Source organism: Lactuca virosa, chromosome 5 (genome assembly GCF_052849685.1).
Source record: "Lactuca virosa cultivar CGN04683 chromosome 5, Lactuca_virosa_CGN04683_v6, whole genome shotgun sequence".
Classification (NCBI taxonomy): domain Eukaryota; kingdom Viridiplantae; phylum Streptophyta; class Magnoliopsida; order Asterales; family Asteraceae; genus Lactuca; species Lactuca virosa.
The window spans coordinates 6,630,805-6,652,041 of NC_136430.1; the positions used below are offsets into that span (position 1 = coordinate 6,630,805).

Genomic DNA, 21,237 nt, shown 5'->3' on the forward strand with positions numbered 1-21,237 from the left:
CAGACACATTCACACGTGCTCAAAAAGACAAGTTGAAAAGTGATGCAAAATACTATGTGTGGGATGAACCTTATTTGTGGAAACATTGTCCCGATCAAATCATTAGGCGATGTGTACCCCAACAAGAGCACCAATCCATTTTGCAATTCTATCATGAATTTGCTTGTAGGGGACACTTCAGACCTAGCCGGACTTTGAGAAAGGTCCTTGAGTGAGGATTGTTTTGGCCAACCATGTCACGCGATTGTTACTTGTTTTGCAAAAGTTGTGAACGGAGCCAAAGGACGGGAAACATTTCGCAAAAGAACCAAATGCCCCAAAATCCAATCCTTGTTTGTGAAATTTTTGACGTATGGGGGATTGATTTCATGGGCCCATTTCCCGTCTCATTTGGCAACGTTTATATTTTGCTCGCGGTTGACTATGTTTCTAAATGGGTTGAGGCCAAAGCCACAAGATCGGACGATGCCAAAACGGTTATCGAGTTTTTAAAGTCTAATGTTTTTGTGAGATTTGGTGTGCCCAGGGCTTTGATTAGTGATCGAGGGACGTATTTTTGTAACAAGATGATGGAGGCTTTATTGAAGAAGTACAACGTGACCCACCGTGTTTCAACAGCCTATCACCTCAAACGAACGGTCAAGCGGAGGTTTCGAATCGTGAAGTGAAGAGTATACTTGAGAAAACAGTGAATCCCTCAAGAAAAGACTGGAGTTCAAGGCTTAATGATGCCTTGTGGGCCTATCGGACCGCGTACAAGACCCTGATAGGAATGTCCCCGTTTAGGTTGGTTTTTGGAAAGCCGTGTCATCTTCCCGTCGAATTGGAGCACCGTGCATTTTGGGCGGTCAAGCAATGTAATTACAATATTGATGAGGCGGGGAGACATAGGAAGCTTCAACTCCAAGAGCTGGAAGAATTGAGAAACGACTCCTATGAAAACACAAGGATTTATAAGGAGAAGACGAAGCTCTTCCACGACAAGTCCATCACCCGGAAGCATTTTGAACCGGGGCATAGGGTCTTACTATACCATTCACGATTGAAGTTATTTCCAGGCAAGCTAAGGTCAAGATGGATTGGACCTTTTGTTGTGATAAAGACCTTTGACCATGGGGCGGTAGAAATTCAGAGCGAAGAAACGGGGCAAATCTTTAAAGTCAATGGGCATCGATTGAAACCTTTCTATGAAGGTTTTAACGCAAATGTCATAGATGTCATCCAATTGGATGCCCCGGTGTACTGAAATCAAGAGGGAAGCACGTCTCACCAAAGACGTTAAAGAGGGGCATTTTTGGAAAACTAAAAGTTTTCGTCTTTCCTAGTTCCGAATAAATGTCGTAGATGATCCATTTTTGCATTTAACATCTATTCTTCTTCCTTCTTGCGGTAAAAGAATGTTAGATTTGAGGACCCGATGTTCGTATTGGTCAAAGAGCAAAAAAATTTGGGAAAATGGCAAGCCAATACACGCGGTCCGCATGTACTTAAGGTCCTGTCCGCGTGTATATTCAAACGGACCGCGTATAGTCCCTCAAAGCGACCGCGTCCATCATCCGAAAACAGAAGAGCTCCAGTCCAATTCACGCGGACCGCGTGTCATCGGAGGCTTGTCCGTGTGTTTATTAAAACGGACCGTTTGTGGGCAGGAGTCGATCGCGTGTCGTGAAAGGGAAATCAGAATAGCTAGGGGCTTATTCACGCGGGCCGCGTGTACTCGCAGTCGCGTCCGCGTGAGCTGTTGACCAACGTTGACCCAGTTTTGACCAAGTTTGACCGCGAATTAAAACCCCCTTATTCACCAGCCGACCCTTCTCCTTCCCACTTCTTCTTCTTCGTTTCCTCTAACCTCCATTAGAGAACCTCCATCTCCACCACTAAAACTCAGTTTCCCGTCAAACCGTCGGTAGGAATTTCGCGAGACCACCGCCATTCTTCTCCAATTTCCTAGCTCTACAAACCTCACTAAAAAACTGGTCCGATCTATTGCTGTAGCTCGGGGCGCCACCACCACTCCACCGCCACTTTCCGGCCAACTCCGGCCACCTCTCGCGATTCCGACACCACCATTGTGCTCCCCTTGGACAAGGCTACAAACCCCACCAAGAATATCTCTCAAAGCTCGCCGGAAAATTTCGCCGGAATTTCAAGCCATTGCCGGATTTATCGGGTTTTCGCGGTAAATTGCTTCTCACGGGATATTGAACAAAGCTTTAAGCTTGGGGTGGAGAGTTGCCAGATTTTCAAATCCCGATTTTTCGCGCGCAAATTTTGAACTTTCAACAAAAACGGGTACTTTCTTTCCTTTATTTTAATTGATCAATATGCATGTCTCTGAACCACAATTCATATGCTGTTGCATCAAATGAGTTTAGGAATTATTTCTTGCTTTGATTGTTGAACTGCTTTAGAAGTCCATAGGGAGTCGGTTGGTGATTTGGATTGAATTATCATTTGTTGAGATTGTGGTTCGTGTAGTGGTTATTTTTCGTGTAGGTAGTCCATGTCCACATCTAGGAAGCGCCCGACTGCTGCCCGAGGCAAGGCCCCGGCTAGAAATCAAAGCGATGCTCCCGATATCCCAAGATTTCGGGATGCCAAGGCAGCCGAAAACTACACGAAGAGCTTGCCTAGAAAGGTTGCATCCACCAAGTTCATGTGCAGGCCCACGCTCATATCGTTAGGGGTTCTTGAAGGGGTCACCCAATTGTTCCGTAACATCGGGTGGGAAAACCTTCACAACCTCATGGCGCACACTTACGAGCTCCCCACTAGAGAGTTTCTTGCCGATTGCGGGTACGATAGCGAAAAAAAAGAAAGCCGCATTCCAACTTCTAGGGGACCGAAGGTACATCGATTTTGCAACGATAAACGACATCTTGGGCTTGCCTTCTTCAAACACATCCACAGTTTTCGACGTCCTACCTGCTGAGTTCAATCACGAGACCTTTTGGACGGAAATCACCGGGGGTATCTTTTCGTGTGCCGGTCGGGATAAAGCAACCTCTATCATCCACCATGCCTCCGCATTGCCCATCGCATCTTGGTGTGTACAGTTTTTGCCCGCAAAGAAGCAGGCCAGGTCACCAAAAATGAGGTCTTCTTCCTTTGGTGTATGACGAGGCATGACAGGCCACCAATCCCGGACTTTGCTTCATTCTTTTTCCACAAATGCGCACACATGAGATCCAAAACGTCCGGTGATATTTGCATTGGGGGATTTGTCACACTTTTGGCTCGTGGTCTTGACATCGAGCTCCCAGACGAATACCAGCCTGTTGACAGCAAAAATCTTTTGGATGAGCGCGCTCTCATAAATATGCACCACATCCGTCGCAGGAACAGGAGCAGCTTCACATGGTATTGTCCTCAAGGGGTCGGGTATCTCGTTCTTCCCGACCCTCGAGTCACCAACTTCACCTTCCACGATCGCAATCAGTGGAGACTCGCGAGGACCATCACTCAGTCAGTCAATGAGGATGTGTTCCAGGATCAAGATGATGACGAGATGCATATGGATGACGAGCCCAACGATGAGCCCACCCATGGTCCACAGCACCCCCAGCCACAAGCCCCTCCCGCGTACTACCCGCTCCCCCCCCAATTTTTCCGAACGGTTCGAGACTCTTTGTGTCTCAAACCAAATCATGTCCTAGCAAATGCACCATATGTGGGGGTGGCACCAATCCCAAAACCATTTTGAGAACGTCCCACTTCCGCCTCCCTATCCATACCCTCCACCCAACCATCCTTATCCCCCTCCACCTTACCCTTACCCCTACCCCCAATACCCGTATCCTCCTCCCGATCCCCCGGTTTAGGTACTTTCACCTCGCCCCAAGCATTGAGGACAATGCTTATTTCTAAGCTTGGGGTGGGGTATTCCCTTTTCCTTTTATTTTTTTCATGCATTTTTAGTTAGGTTGCATATCATTTTAGTTTTAGGCTAATTCGCATTCATTTTTTTTATTTTATAAAATTCCAAAAGATTTTATTTTCTTCTTTTCTACTTTTATATTTTTGCATAACATTTAGCTTAGGGCATTAGCATTCATGCATTTTTGTTTTCTGTTTATTCTCACCTCTCTTGGATGCCATGGAACATGTTCACAGTTATTGTATCATTATTGGTCCAGGATCTTGTTGCTATCTCAACCATCGAACCGGGACCACCAGCTGCAGTTTGGGATTTCATACTCGGGATCAGATGCTGGTAGCTTAAAGGGGTAAGTGATCATGGCCAGGTAGCTTCCATGAAAAATTGTGCATAAAATACTAACGACTGTAGGATATACTATAGCAATGGATGTCTTAGCCTTGCGGTCACTACTGCCGAGAGGATCACACTTGATCATGTTTGAACCGTTAGGATGAAGCACTAGTGCTTGTCCCCGAGTAGAATCCATATCCGGTCTCTTTACATCACCATATCTTTTTGCGATTTTCTTAGGATTTTAGAGAGTCTTTCAGTCCACATTTGGACATTTTCATCATTTTTGAAAAATCACAAGTTTGAAAAGGAGCTTACATTGCATATTTACGCTCTACACATGGTCATTTTCACACTTAGACCATTCGGATTATTATTATTTTTACCCCCTCGGTTCCACTTACATAACTTTGGGAACCAAATTTTGAGTCAAAAAGTTTTCTAAACAAAAAAAAAAGTTCATGTCTGTAATAATCTTAGATAGGTGACCGGTTCAATTATTGAACAAATTTTCCTACATTTTGGTCACCCAGCGTTTGATATTCATTTATTTAGGATTGTCTTATTGTATATAGATCGAGTTGTTGTTTTTTTCGCAAATTGATGATGTTAGAGAGACTGTTGAGTCGGATACTACGGGAGGTTTGGGCCAACACTAAGTGAACTGATTCCTACAACGGTGCCCGAGCGATGAAACCCAATCACACTTGAGAGAGGCCGGCAGACGTGAGATCACACAACTTTCATGATAAAGAGTGTACACTTAAAAGAAGAGCTCCACACGAGCCCGTCCAGTTGCTTTCTCCCTACTACAGATGTTCTTCATTGTATGCATGTTCCATTGAGGCTGCGACTGACCATCCCTCCTTACTCACCTAGAGGAGTTGTCCTGGCTGTGGTTTATGGTCCCATTGTCATCGGATGAAAAAGTTGTGAGATAGCAGCGAGATCAATTCTGACCATGTTGACTAACGTTGAACAGGTTCCATGGTTCTATCCATTCTTTTTATTTTTAGGGTAGTTCGTCCCAAGTTCATTTTAGTCTTGTCTTACTTGAGTACAAGTAAGGTTCAAGCTTGGGGTGATTTGATAGCTTCATTTTATTACTTCTTTCCGTAGTTTATTTTTAGTTAAAACCATCTCATTTTAGTTAATCTTCATGCATATTTTCTCTTTTTGTTATTTTTCTCCTTTACCGGGTGCTTTCCAGTCTTTTGAGCTTATTTGCAGGATTTGTCGAAGACTTTTTGTTATTGGTGGCTTAGAAGGGTGCGGTACTTGTGGAGGCTTGCGGTTTGCTTGTGGATTTGGAGTGGTGCGGTTGGGCTTGGTGCTTGCATAAAGAAGAAATCAATTTGGACTTAATTTGTGAGCAAGGATGATGATGAGGCAACGCAGAATCGAGCTACAAGAAAATTGAAGGAGTATTGGGTCAATCATTAGAAGGCTTTGGAATGGCACAAATGGGCTCTAAAGAGTTATGCTTGTGGGTTGAAGTTGAAGAATTGAAGATTGGGCTAGAATGCATGTTAAATGGCCCAAATCTCACATTCAGCGTGACCCACGCGGTCCGCGTGAACTCATACGCGGTCCGCGTGAACTCATACGCGGTCCGCGTGAACTCATACGCGGTCCGCGTGAGTTGTGCTGAGCTGATTCCGGGTTTGACTTGTTGACTCTATTTGTGGAAGTTTGGTGGGTGGCTTTTGGCACCTTTTTGAATCCGGAAATCAGCTCCCTTTTGCTGGGGATTGGAGCCATTATTGGGGGAGATGACTTGAAGAACATACACCATATTCTCTCTCAAAAAAGCCTTGGAAGACTTGAAGAATTTTTGGAAGAATAGTGTAATTTCCTTCCATCTTGCATCTAAGACAATGTTTGGTACCATTAAACTATATTGCTTTTCTTTTACTTTGGCCATGCTTGGCTAAAATTTCATTTGGTTGATTAGGGATTAACCCATGGATGATTATTTGCTTTGAAGACTTATCATTACATTGTGTTTGAAGTTTATGGAAATGTTTTCTAGTTAAACATCTTGTTGTGTTTATTTATCTTTGATCATGAGCTTGGATGAATGAATGCTTGTTTTTGTTGACTAATTTCTTGGTTAAGTAATGGATCTTCAAATTAGTAAGCAACAAATGGTTTATATGTTTGTTTTCATTTCATTTAGACCATGGAAATGTTTCCTCCATAATGATTATGTAAGCATTTGATTATCTTTTGGACTTGGTAACTCTTATAACTTAAAGCTAATTGATTTTCACAAGATTTTATGCTTCATTGATTTTGTGACTTCAATTAAGGAAATGTGTTAAGAGCTCCTCTAACCATTTTAATTTCTAAGAAGAGTTGAGGCAATTTGTGCTTATAAATTGCTATAGCCAAGTTAAACTAATTCACAAGTGTTATTCCATTAAGTCTAATGATAAGTCAATCATATCATCCATGAGGTGTACCCCAAAATCAACCAATTATGCTTCATTGAATTTAAGTCAATCTTTTACTTGTTTACTTGTCATATTTTCATTCTAGCTAGTTTTAATTTTGTCCAACAATCGAAAAGAATTAAACACCCCCCCCCTTTTACTTTTAATTTTATTTTGCAAGTATTTTACAAAGAGATTTACATAGAGATTTAAATTGAACCAATCTCTGTGGATACGATCCCTTTACCACTATACACTATTTTAGTGTAAAAGATTTAGGGTAATTAATTTTGTTGGCCTCGACAACCACCATAGACTAGTTAATGCTTTAATAGTCGAGGTTGCTAGTGGCAAGTTTATACCTGTTAGCCATCGTATGAAAAACATCTTCATTGACTTGAATGGGAATAAGTTCCACGAGGAATTATTGCCTATCGAGTTAAATGGTTTCGACATCGTTCTAGGAATGGATTGGCTTAGCACCAATGATGCCGAAATATTATGCAGAAAGAAGATAGTAAAAGTAAACCCGCCAGGGAAAGAGTCATTTATGGTGTATGGGGACAAACGCAGAGTAAATTCTGGAATCATTTCGACAATGAAAGCCAGAAAGTGTTTGGCCAAGCGATGTACATCATATCTAGCATTCGTGATCGATGCTAAGAAGGAAAAGAAGGAGGTGCAGAATATTCCGATGGTGTGTGACTATCTGGAAGTCTTTCCCGAAGATCTTCCCGGATTACCCCCTGACCGACAAGTAGAATTCCGTATCGACTTGTTACCAGGAACGACGCCAATAGCAAAAACACCGTATCGACTAGCACCAACAGAGATGAAAGTGATTATGACACAACTTCAGGAATTATTGGACAAAGGTTTTATTCGACCTAGTTCATCACCCTGGGGAGCCCCGATGTTATTTGTAAAGAAAAAGGACGGGAGCATTAGAATGTGCATAGATTACAGAGAGCTGAATAAGGCAACGATAAAGAATAAATATTCATGGTCGAGGATTGATGACCTGTTTGATCAGTTGCAAGGCTCAAGCTATTTTTCAAAGATCGACCTAAGGTCAGGATATCATCAGCTAAAGGTGAGAGAGCAGGATATCGAGAAGACTGCATTCAGAACATGATATGGACACTACGAGTTCTTGGTTATGTCGTTTGGACTAACCAATGCTCCAACAGCTTTCATGGATTTGATGAACAAGGTTTGTAAACCATACCTTGATAAATCCGTGATAGTGTTCATAGATGATATTTTGATTTATTCAAAAAGCAAGCAGGAGCATGACAAGCATCTGCGTGAAGTGGTAGAAGTTCTGAAGAAGGAGAAGCTGTATGCAAAGTTCTCCAAATGTGAATTTTGGATTCAAGAAGTCCAATTTTTGGGTCATGTGGTTAACCAAGAAGGGATAATGGTTGACCAAGTGAAGATTGAAGCTGTGATGAAGTGGGAACAATCGAAGAGTCCTACGGAGATCCGAAGCTTTTTAGGATTAGCTGGATATTACCGAAGGTTTATCCAAGGCTTTTCTTCGATCGCTACTCCATTAACAGCTTTGACCCACAAAGGAGCTACTTATACTTGGAATGAGAAGCATAAGGAAGCTTTTGAGAAGTTAAAGAAGAAATTATGTGAAGCACCGATTCTTTCTTTGCCTGAAGGAGTTGATGACTTCGCAGTTTATAGCGATGCATCTAGAGTTGGGTTAGGTTGTGTTTTGACCCAAAGGGATAAAGTGATAGCGTATGCATCGAGGCAATTGAAAGAGCATGAAAAGAACTACCCCACTCATGATCTGGAGTTGGCAGCGGTAGTATTCGCCTTAAAGATATGGAGGCACTATCTTTATGGTACTAAATGCAAAGTTTTCACTGATCATAAGAGTGTCCAATATCTCTTTAATCAGAAAGAATTGAATATGAGGAAAATACGTTGGCTAGAGTTACTCAAGGACTACGACTGTGAGATACTTTACCACCCCGGTAAAGCCAATGTTGTTGCTGATGCTCTCAGTTGGAAAGTCAATCTTGAAAGAAAAAGGACAAGGGCGTTGAGAATAGAAGTTGTCTCGACAATTGTGGAAAGTATAAAGAAAGCTCAAGAAGAAGCTTCAGAGAAGAATGACCGAAAGGAAGAACGTTTGGGCAAAACGTTAGTGTTCGGCATAAACAGTCACAGACTGAAGGTATTCCAAGATCGGATTTGGGTACCTAAAACAGGAGGATTAAGAGATCTTCTGATGGAAGAAGCTCACAAAACCATGTACTCAATTCATCCCGGCAGCACTAAAATGTATAGGGACCAAAAACCCTATTACTGGTGGCCAACGCTGAAGCTTGATGTTGCAAAGTATGTGGTCGAGTGTGTGACATGTGCGAGAGTGAAGGCACAACATCAGAAACCATATGGGAGTTTAGAACCTTTACCTGTACCCATGGGAAAATGGGAAGACATCACTATGGATTTTGTCACTAAACAACCCAGAACAAAGAACGATCACGACATGATGTGGGTGGTCGTGGATCGCTTCACTAATAGTGCGCACTTCATAGCTGCCAATGAGAAATGGTCTATGGATAAGCTTGCGAATTCTTACGTGAAGGAAATTGTGAGGCTTCACGGTGTTCCATTAACGATTGTATCAGATCGTGACAACCGTTTTACCTCAAGGTTTTGGAGAAGTCTACAAGAGGAATTGGGTACGAAATAACCCAAATTATGGATTAGACTTGGTTTGAGACTAGTTGAGTATGGAAAAAGTACCTTAATTGTTAATTAGGGTTATTTGGTGTAACAAATAGGCAGAGTCTAGTTTCAACACTTTGGGTGTGAGTTCTATCAATCATCTGTGCAAGGTGAGTCTCCTCACTATTCTTACCTGTGTGGTAGAATATATGTACTGGCCAGCTGGGTCTATGTGCTATTACTGTGATATGTGATACTGTGTGTGCTGAGACTTCGGGTAGTCTCCAAGGTTGCTGATAACCCACAGAGGCTTGCTGTTTTCCCACAGAGACTTCGGGTAGTCTCCAGCGCTGTTGATAATCCACAATTGTTTATTTTGTGTTGTGTTGTATGTGGTATTTTGGGGAACTGTCACAACTGGCATTTTAGCCAAGAAATTTTGTGATCATGTAAACATTAATTATGATAATCCTTGTAACCCTAACTTCATGATATGCACTATGTTCATTCTATGACAACAAACTTAGTCAATATCCACAATTGTAGTTCAAAACTCTATGCAAAACATTTCAGAAAGTCAATTGGGAGTTGAAAACTCTAAAAATCCCGGTTCAAGTTCTTTATGGACTAGGATTTTCTTATTGGGCCTAATGGACCAATAAGCATTCAATTCGACTATTTTGGGCTTAGAAACCCTATTTGGATTCTAAATGGACCCAATTCATAAATCTATAACATTTTGGACCATTTGGGCCTAGAATGATTTATTCTAACCCTAATGAGCCTTATTGGGCCATAAATGAATTAATTAGCTCTAATAAACCATAAACCCCATTTCTTTGGTTCTAAGGGGCCGTGAACCATCCTAAGGGACCAATGGGCCGAAAAATATTATGAGGCCTATGAAATTCGACCAAGCCAAGGATTTGAGCCCAAAGCTATTTCACCTTCATTCATTGAGCCCATTCTCGGCCCAATGTGTTTATATATATAAAAAAAAGAGGATTTTCATGGGAAGAGGTGATGACACCTCATGTTTATTTAGAGGTAATCCATGTATTACCTCTCATATTTCCATGTTAAACCCTACATGTAATAACCAAAGATCTCATTCCTCCCTCTCTTCTTATCCTCTCGGCCGAACCTTCCATCATACCACCTCCATAACTTTCTTCAAAACACTCTCAAACACACTCTAGAACTCTTCATTCTTCCATCAAAATTCGAGATTTGTGGGTGCTTTCAAGAGGTTCTTCATCAAGGTTCATCACATTTGGTAAGTTTTGGTTAGACCTCATAGTTTTAACTTCAAGTTACACCTTAAATCTCTTCTTAACCCACATTACTTCATGATCTACACTCTAGCACTTCATAGAACTCGAGATCAACTCAAGGGAAGCTTACTAGGGACGAAACCTCACTCTTCTCTTCACCAAACCGAGAACAAACAAGCAAGGTGAGTTCATACCCCCTTGTTTTTGGTTTTTATATGTTTTTTGGGGGAGAATACACGTGTTTATGTGTAGATCTATGTATTTATGCATGTTATGTGTGATTTTCTTGGTTTATGTTGTGAATATGTGATAAATCTTGATGAATCTCGAAAACTCTAACAAAAATAGGTGAGATTCATAAACTAAAACACTCTAAACATCATACTACAAAGATAAAAGTGTTATACATGCCTAATATGTGAAAAACAAAACAAAAATCTTGTATAAGGATCATTTTTGACAAGTAAACAAAAAATTGGGATAATTTTTGCCACTTACGGTTTTATAAGGATCAAAAAGGTCACATTTGTATAAAAATGAGTTTTTATAGTAATCATACTTTTCAAAGGGCCAAAAATGTTAATTTTATAAAAATTGGGCCGAAAATGTCATTTTATCCAAATAAGGGTTGAAAATGTAGTTTTCTGCAGAAATGGGCTGAAAATGTCAATATATGTATTTTTGGGCCAAATCCGTCAATTACTAAACATTTGGGGCGAAAATATAAATTTTCATAAATTAATGGGCTAAAATGTTATTTTTAATTAAAATAGTCCAAAATGACATTTTATGTAAAAATAAGCCCTTAAATGTTCAAATTAGTTCTTAAGGGACCTAAAGTGTAATTTTTATTAAACACGAGTTCAAATTATAGAATTTTGACGTAACGAACAAAAATATCATTATAACAAAACACTGGACTTTTTATAACATTATGGATAGATGTTTCGACTAAATGAACTATACTATAACAAACAAACGAAATACAACAACGGTACAACTATTGGGCCTAGTACTCACTATACATGCTTATTGGGCCTTCGGGATCCAATAGCATGTTTATTGGGCCTAATGTAATCATTTCATGTCTATTGGGCCTTCGCGATCCAATTACATGCTTAATGGGCTTAAATTAGCCTTTACATGTTATTGGGCCTTAGTGGCCCATTTACATGCTAATTTAGCCTGGAATAATTCATCATATGCTTCATAGGCTTTAACGTGTCCATTTGCATACTTAACAAGCCTGGAAAATAACTTACATGTCTAATAGGCCATAGTTGTCTCTTTTTTCATGTTTGTTGGGCCTTATCCTTTCACATTCATGTATTATCTGGCGTTCGTAATTCTAAATACATATAACGTTATACATATTCATGTGGCAATACTTGGGATCTAGTGAGACTTGTCGGTTGACACCATTGAGTGTATGGCCGTAGCCTGTAGTTATAATAAAAATCTCTTGGAGGGAGAGCGAGAGTTTGTGTATAGATCTATACGGGGGTGACTCCCCCACACCTGAGCTGTTCGCTACAGTTATACTAGGCCAGTCTAGGGTGACAAAACCTTGATCAAAACCGGCGTTTGGAAAAATGCCAAGACATGCGAATTAGTCATGTATGGTTATAACGACTCATATAAAGATCCATTACCATCACAACATTTCGGAAATCAAATCTCGTAAATCATATTGATACAAAACAAATTATACGAGAATGCAAGGACCGTAACATTTTTATAAATCAGAAAATATCGGATTTTCTGGGGAAATATTATCATTCAATTACCTTTTACTCATAACAGAAAAAATGCAAAGAAAATTGGACTGCATACTTATACATGTTTTTACTATGAAATTCACACATGCATCTATACTCGATTTTCACATCATTTTTCAGACTTTTTACAGAAAATATCGGATTTTATGGGTTTTTACAAAAAATGCAATGACTTTCATTTAAACATGCTTATGAACTCACCAACATTATATATGTTGACCGTTTTCAAAATAATTTGTATTCTCAGGTAACCGTTAAGCAGGGGAACTTTCAAGTGTAGGAAATTTATTTCCGTGTAATGTCAATCATCGTACAATTAATATTTTGAGAACATGTAATCTAAGACAATGTACTTGATGTGAACAATACCAGTTGCAATATGTAATGTTTGGTGATGATTGTGTTATGTTTCGTGTATATTCATTGTGATGATTTTTCAATTGATAGTCACACGAGCCCCCGGACGATTCCGCCGTCTGGTTCGGGGGTGTGACAAGAACTCACTAAGCTTCGTGTTTACAATTGTTGATTATATGTGTTTTAGGTACTTTTGATGATCGTGGGAAGGCAAAGAGTTGATTATACACATTCACCTGCAGTTTATGATTCCAGATATTTTGGGACACTATGATATTTTGATGATGACATGTATTTGACATTTGTGATTTTCTTGAGATGGTTTTTATGAACAATGTTTTTCTGTGAATTTAAAATGAAAATTTTGGTTTGGAAATTTGGATGTTACAAATTGGTATCAGAGCCCTGGTTTGAGGGATTTGGATTAACTCTTGGGGGATTCCAAAATCAAACTAAGGATTTGAGGATTTCCATAAAACTTTTCAAAAAATAATCAAGGAGAAAAACTGGATGAAGCAGTGTGTACAATCAGCCAGAGCTCGAGCGGTTGTTTCCCAAAATATCTCTACTTATTCTATGTGTGGTGTTGATTTGTTATCTGATGAACTGATAGAATTTCATGCTAGTTGATAGGCTAAGGATCCCCCAGGAAGTGTGTGATAGGGTTTCCTGATTTGTGATGCCTTTAGCTTAGGAGGTTGATTTTATAAGATTGAACCTATCATTGCTATTTTTTTAGTGTATGTTGCATAATTTCACATAGTAAGGAATTTATAACCTTAGAATGTCTGATTTAGCCTTTCTTCCTATTCCTTTTTTGGTTGTGGACTTAAGGTAGAATCATTTATTCGATTGTCTATTGAGTCCTGCACTATGTACAATTGGCATACACGCAACGAATGGTGAGGATAGCAGAAATATTTGCGCGGCGGAGTGGTGTTGGGGAGTAGTCTAGGTCAAGTGCCTAGAGGCTTAATAGTGGTCTGGAGAAACCTATAGGTGTGGGTGTTTAGATGCCCTTGAGGAATAGAGTTCTCGTGACTTCGGGTCTCGAGAGGACGACTTGAGGCAAAAAAGATTGGTGTGGAAGGTAGTATTGGGTCCGTACTACTAAAAGCACCAGATCCGTACGCGACTCAAGGATGAATCTTAGGGCACTAGGGAAATTGCAGGAATGTGTAAGTGTTTGTGTATTACGATATAGTATGATTATGATTGTTTTCTTGTGTGTTTCAGTATGGTGGTTACCCGAGGTTCAGGCTCCAACGAACTCGAGAGGCCGAGTGCTAGTGACGATGAGATCTGTAGGATCGTTGCCGCCAAGGTGACTGCACCGATCAGAGAGGCCATACCAAAGTTGTTTGGGTCTATTAAGACCATCCGATCGAGACTTTCGACGAGCGCTATGCGACCATCGCTGAGGCTGCTGCGGCCACAGCCACTGTAGTCGTTGCTATTGCGAGACCACATGGGGGTGATTCATTGTGGTACCGGGGGTTCAACAACACGAAGCCACTAGAGTTTGACGGGACCAAGGACCCGATTGTTGCGATGAGATGGATTTATGATATTGAGGGTTGCTTTTACACTTGCTCCTGTATGGAGAATCTGAAGGTTCGCTTTGCGCTGAACCCACTTCGCTAGGGAGCGAAGGACTGGTGGAAGTTTGTTACGGTTGACTATTCTCATGTGGAGCATTCTACGATGACTTGGGAGAGGTTTACTGAGATGTTCATATATGAGTCTGTGTCAATGGTTGAGAGAGAGCGGTTGGCCTAGGAGTTCCTGTCTCTCAAGCAGATGATAGAGATGGTGGCTGAGATCACCAGGATGTTCCATGAGAGGGCCTTGTTTAGCCCTAAAAACGTGTCATCGTAGTAGGCATGTGTGAGCCGGTATCTGAGTATCATGAGGAAGGATATCCGAGAGTTCGTGGCGAACACCTCATATCGGAAAATGGTTGAGCTGCAGACCAATACCAAAAGGATGAATATCCAGCTAGAGACCTAGGAGAGAGAGGATAGAAAGGCTCAAAAGAGAGAGAGAGAAGAGGCCAATGCAATTGCAGCCGACGACTAAGCAGTTCAAGCCCGCTAATTCGAGAGTTGGAGGCCAAAAGAGCCGCATGTGCAACATGAGCGGAAAGGGTCATGAGCGACCCTTTCAGTCAGGGACTATATGCTACATATGTAGCAAGGAGGGGTATATGGCGAAGGATTTCCCCAAGGTATTTTGGGATTGCTTCAACTGCAACCAAACGGGTCACATGAGGTCCGAGTGTCCTCAACTTGCATCGAGGACGATTCAGGCTCCTTCTCCAGTGACTTTGCGTATTACCGATGTCTGACATGGGAAGGCAGAGGCTCCGAGGGGTTGAGGGAGAGTGTTTCAGTTGATAGCAGAAGTGGCCAGAGCAGCACCAGACGTCGTGGCTAGTATGTGTTTCTTTATTATTTATGTTGATTTGATTTATGTTTGCTTATGATATCGTTCCTGTTCGATACTTTTCTTGTGAATTTGTACCTGCTCTAGTGTTGTTTGACTCGGGTGCGAATCAATCTTTTGTGTCATCATCCTTCTATCGTGGTTTTAGCGTTACACGTGAGGCCTTGAGTGGGCTATTGAGGATTTCTATAGTTGATGAGCATGCGGTCTCTGCTACTGACATCTATCGGGGTTGTGTACTGGAGATTTTTGGTGTTGGGTATCTGATAGACCTTATTCGTATGGCGATGGGAGATGTATGTGTTATCGTGGGTACGAAATAACCCAAATTATGGATTAGACTTGGTTTGAGACTAGTTGAGTATGGAAAAAGTACCTTAATTGTTAATTAGGGTTATTTGGTGTAACAAATAGGCAGAGTCTAGTTTCGACACTTTGGGTGTGAGTTCTATCAATCATCTGTGCAAGGTGAGTCTCCTCACTATTCTTACCTGTGTGGTAGAATATATGTATTGGCCAGCTGGGTCTATGTGCTATTACTGTGATATGTGATACTGTGTGTGCTGAGACTTCGGGTAGTCTCCAAGGTTGCTGATAACCCACAGGGGCTTGCTGTTTTCCCACAGAGACTTCGGGTAGTCTCCAGGGCTGTTGATAATCCACAATTGTTTATTTTGTGTTGTGTTGTATGTGGTATTTTGGGGAACTGTCACAACTGGCATTTTAGCCAAGAAATTTGTGATCATGTAAACATTAATTATGATAATCCTTGTAACCCTAACTTCATGATATGCACTATGTTCATTCTATGACAACAAACTTAGTCACTATCCACAATTGTAGTTTAAAACTCTATGCAAAACATTTCAGAAAGTCAATTGGGAGTTGAAAACTTTAAAAATCCCAGTTCAAGTTCTTTATGGACTAGGATTTTCTTATTGGGCCTAATGGACCAATAAGCATTCAATTCGACTATTTTGGGCTTAGAAACCCTATTTGGATTCTAAATGGACCCAATTCATAAATCTATAACATTTTGGACCATTTGGGCCTATAATGATTTATTCTAACCCTAATGGGCCTTATTGGGCCATAAAAGAATTAATTAGCTCTAATAAACCATAAACCCCATTTCTTTGGTTCTAAGGGGCCGTGAACCATCCTAAGGGCCCAATGGGCCGAAAAATATTATGAGGCCTATGAAATTCGATCAAGCCAAGGATTTGAGCCCAAAGCTATTTCACCTTCATTCATTGAGCCCATTCTCGGCCCAATGTGTTTATATATATAAAAAAAAGAGGATTTTCATGGGAAGAGGTGATGACACCTCATGTTTATTTAGAGGTAATCCATGTATTACCTCTCATATTTCCATGTTAAACCCTACATGTAATAACCAAAGATCTCATTCCTCCCTCTCTTCTTATCCTCTCGGCCGAACCTTCCATCATACCACCTCCATAACTTTCTTCAAAACACTCTCAAACACACTCTAGAACTCTTCATTCTTCCATCAAAATTCGAGATTTGTGGGTGCTTTCAAGAGGTTCTTCATCAAGGTTCATCATATTTGGTAAGTTTTGGTTAGACCTCATAGTTTTAACTTCAAGTTACACCTTAAATCTCTTCTTAACCCACATTACTTCATGATCCACACTCTAGCACTTCATAGAACTCGAGATCAACTCAAGGGAAGCTTACTAGGGACGAAACCTCACCCTTCTCTTCACCAAACCGAGAACAAACAAGCAAGGTGAGTTCATACCCCCTTGTTTTTGGTTTTTATATGTTTTTTGGGGGAGAATGCACGTGTTTATGTGTAGATCTATGTATTTATGCATGTTATGTGTGATTTTCTTGGTTTATGTTGTGAATATGTGATAAATCTTGATGAATCTCGAAAACTCTAACAAAAATGGGTGAGATTCATAAACTAAAACACTCTGAACATCATACTACAAAGATAAAAGTGTTATACATGCCTAATATGTGAAAAACAAAACAAAAATCTTGTATAAGGATCATTTTTGACAAGTAAACAACAGATTGGGATAATTTTTGCCACTTACGGTTTTATAAGGATTAAAAAGGTCACATTTGTATAAAAATGAGTTTTTATAGTAATCATACTTTTCAAAGGGCCAAAAATGTTAATTTTATAAAAATTGGGCCGAAAATGTCATTTTATCAAAATAAGGGCTGAAAATGTAATTTTCTGCAGAAATGGGCTGAAAATGTCAATATATGTATTTTTGGGCCAAATCCGTCAATTACTAAACATTTGGGGTGAAGATATAATTTTTTATAAATTAATGGGCTAAAATGTTATTTTTAATTAAAATAGTCCAAAAATGACATTTTATGTAAAAATAAGCCCTTAAATGTTCAAATTAGTTCTTAAGGGACCTAAAGTGTAATTTTTATTAAACACGAGTTCAAATTATAGAATTTTGACGTAACGAACAAAAATATCATTATAATAAAACACTGGACTTTTTATAACATTATGGATAGATGTTTCGACTAAATGAACTATACTATAACAAACAAACGAAATACAACAACGATACAACTATTGGGCCTAGTACTCACTATACATGCTTATTGGGCCTTCGGGATCCAATAACATGTTTATTGGGCCCAATATAATCATTTCATGTCTATTGGGCCTTCACGATCCAATTACATGCTTAATGGGCCTAAATTAGCCTTTACATGTTATTGGGCCTTAGTGGCCCATTTACATGCTAATTTAGCCTGGAATAATTCATCATATGCTTCATAGGCTTTAACGTGTCCATTTGCATACTTAATAAGCCTGTAAAATAACTTACATGTCTAATAGGCCATAGTTGTCTCTTTTTTCATGTTTGTTGGGCCTTATCCTTTCACATTCATGTATTATCTGGCGTTCGTAATTCTAAATACATATAACGTTATACATATTCATGTGACAATAATTGGGATCTAGTGAGACTTGTCGGTTGACACCATTGAGTGTATGGCCGTAGCCTGTAGTTATAATCAGAATCTCCTGGAGGGAGAGCGAGAGTTTGTGTATAGATCTATACGGGGGTGACTCCCCCACACCTGAGCTGTTCGCTACAGTTAGACTAGGCCAGTCTAGGGTGACAAAACCTTGATCAAAACCGGCGTTTGGAAAAATGCCAAGACATGCGAATTAGTCACTATCATGCATGGTTATAACGACTCATATAGAGATCCATTACCATCACAACATTTCGGAAATCAAATCTCGTAAATCATATTGATACAAAACAAATCATACGATAATGCAAGGACAGTAACATTTTTATAAATCAGAAAATATCGGATTTTCTAGGGAAATACTATCATTCAATTACCTTTTACTCATAACAGAAAAAATGCAAAGAAAATTGGACTGCATACTTATACATGTTTTTACTATGAAATTCACACATGCATCTATACTCGATTTTCACATCATTTTTCAGACTTTTTACAGAAAATATCGGATTTTATGGGTTTTTACAAAAAATGCAATGAATTTCATTTAAACATGCTTATGAACTCACCAACATTATATATGTTGACCGTTTTCAAAATAACTTGTATTCTCAGGTAACCGTTAAGCAGGGGAACTTTCAAGTGTAGGAAATTTATTTACGTGTAATGTCAATCATCGTACAATTAATATTTTGAGAACATGTAATCTAAGACAATGTACTTGATGTGAACAATACCAGTTGTAATATGTAATGTTTGGTGATGATTGTGTTATGTTTCGCGTATATTCATTGTGATGATTTTTCAATTGATAGTCACACGAGCCCCCGGACGATTCCGCCGTCTGGTTCGGGGGTGTGACAGGAACTCACTAAGCTTCGTGTTTACAATTGTTGATTATATGTGTTTCAGGTACTTTTGATGATCGTGGGTAGGCAAAGGGTTGATTATACACATTCGCCTGCAGTTTATGATTCCAGATATTTTGGGACACTATGATATTTTGATGATGACATGTTTTTGACATTTGTGATTTTCTTGAGATGGTTTTTATGAACAATGTTTTTCTGTGAATTTAAAATGAAAATTTTGGTTTGGAAATTTGGATGTTACAAATTGGTATCAGAGCCCTGGTTTGAGGGATTTGGATTAACTCTTGGGGGATTCCAAAATCAAACTAAGGATTTGAGGATTTCCATAAAACTTCTCAAAAAATAATCAAGGAGAAAAATTGGATGAAGCAGTGTGTACAATCAGCCAGAGCTCGAGCGGTTGTTTCCCAAAATATCTCTACTTATTCTATGTGTGGTGTTGATTTGTTATCTGATGAACTGATAGAATTTCATGCTAGTTGATAGGCTAAGGATCCCCCAGGAAGTGTGTGATAGGGTTTCCTAATTTGTGATGCCTTTAGCTTAGGAGGTTGCTTTTATAAGATTGAACCTATCATTGCTATTTTTTTTAGTGTATGTTGGATAATTGCACATAGTATGGAATTTATAACCTTAGAATGTCTGATTTAGCCTTTCTTCCTATTCCTTTTTTGGTTGTGGACTTGAGGTAGAATCATTTATTCGACTGTCTATTGAGTCCTACACTATGTACAATTGACATACACGCAACGAATGGTGAGGATAATAGAAATATTTGCACGGTGGAGTGGTGTTGGGGAGTAGTCTAGGTCAAGTGCCTAGAGGCTTAGTAGTGGTCTGGAGAAACCTATAGGTGTGGGTGTTTAGATGCCCTTGAGGAATATATTTCTCGTGACTTCGGGTCTCGAGAGGACGACTTGAGGCAAAAAAGATTGGTGTGGAAGGTAGTATTGGGTCCGCACTACTAAAAGCACCAGATCCGTACGCGACTCAAGGATGAATCTTAGGGCACTAGGGAACTTGCAGGAATGTGTAAGTGTTTGTGTATTACGATATAGTATGATTATGATTGTTTTCTTGTGTGTTTCAGTATGGTGGTTACTCGAGGTTCAGGCTCCAACGAACTCGAGAGGCCGAGTGCTAGTGACGATGAGATCCGTAGGATCGTTGCCGCCAAGGTGACTGCACCGATCAGAGAGGCCATACCAAAGTTGTTTGGGTCTATTAAGACCATACGATCGAGACTTTCGACGAGCGCTATGCTACCATCGCTGAGGCTGCTGCGGCCACAGCCACTGTAGTCGTTGCTGTTGCGAGACCACATGGGGGTGATTCATTGTGGTACCGGGAGTTCAACAACAAGAAGCCACTAGAGTTTGACGGGACTAAGGACCCGATTGTTGCGATGAGATGGATTTATGATATTGAGGGTTGCTTTTACACTTGCTCCTGTATGGAGAATCTAAAGGTTCGCTTTGCGCTGAACCTACTTCGCTAGGGAGCGAAGGACTTGTGGAAGTTTGTTACGGTTGACTATTCTCATGCGGAGCATTCTACGAGGACTTGGGAGAGGTTTACAGAGATGTTCATACATGAGTCTGTGTCAATGGTTGAGAGAGAGCGGTTGGCCTAGGAGTTCCTGCCTCTCAAGCAGATGATAGAGATGGTGGCTGAGATCACCAGGATGTTCCATGAGAGGGCCTTGTTTAGCCCTAAACACGTGTCATTGTAGTAGGCATGTGTGAGCCGATATCTGAGTATCCTGAGGAAGGATATCTGAGTGTTCGTGGCGAACACCTCATATCGGACAATGGTTGAGCTGCAGACCAATACCAAAAGGATGAATATCAAGCTAGAGACCTAGGAGAGAGAGGATAGAAAGGCTCAAAAGAGAGAGAGAAGAGGCCAATGCAATTGCAGCTGACGACTAAGCAGTTCAAGCCCGTTGAATCGAGAGTTGGAGGCCAAAAGAGCCGCAGGTGCAACATGAGCGACCCTTTCAGTCAGGGACTATATGCTACATATGTAGCAAGGAGGGGTATATGGCGAAGGATTTCCCCAAGGGATTTTGGGATTGCTTCAACTGCAACCAAACGGGTCACATGAGGTCCGAGTGTCCTCAACTTGCATCGAGGACGATTCAGGCTCCTTCTCCCGTGACCTTGCATATTACCGATGTCCGAC

At 40.3% G+C, this 21,237-nt stretch overlaps 1 protein-coding gene across 1 annotated transcript; it reads left to right on the top strand.

Annotated features, from left to right (window-relative positions):
• The first annotated feature begins 772 nt into the window (after positions 1-772).
• LOC145110953 (uncharacterized) lies at positions 773-1,246 on the top strand. Its single transcript, XM_079047265.1, has one exon. It carries the CDS (start codon positions 773-775, stop codon positions 1,244-1,246), a length of 474 nt encoding a protein of 157 aa, XP_078903391.1.
• The last annotated feature ends 19,991 nt before the right edge of the window (positions 1,247-21,237 follow it).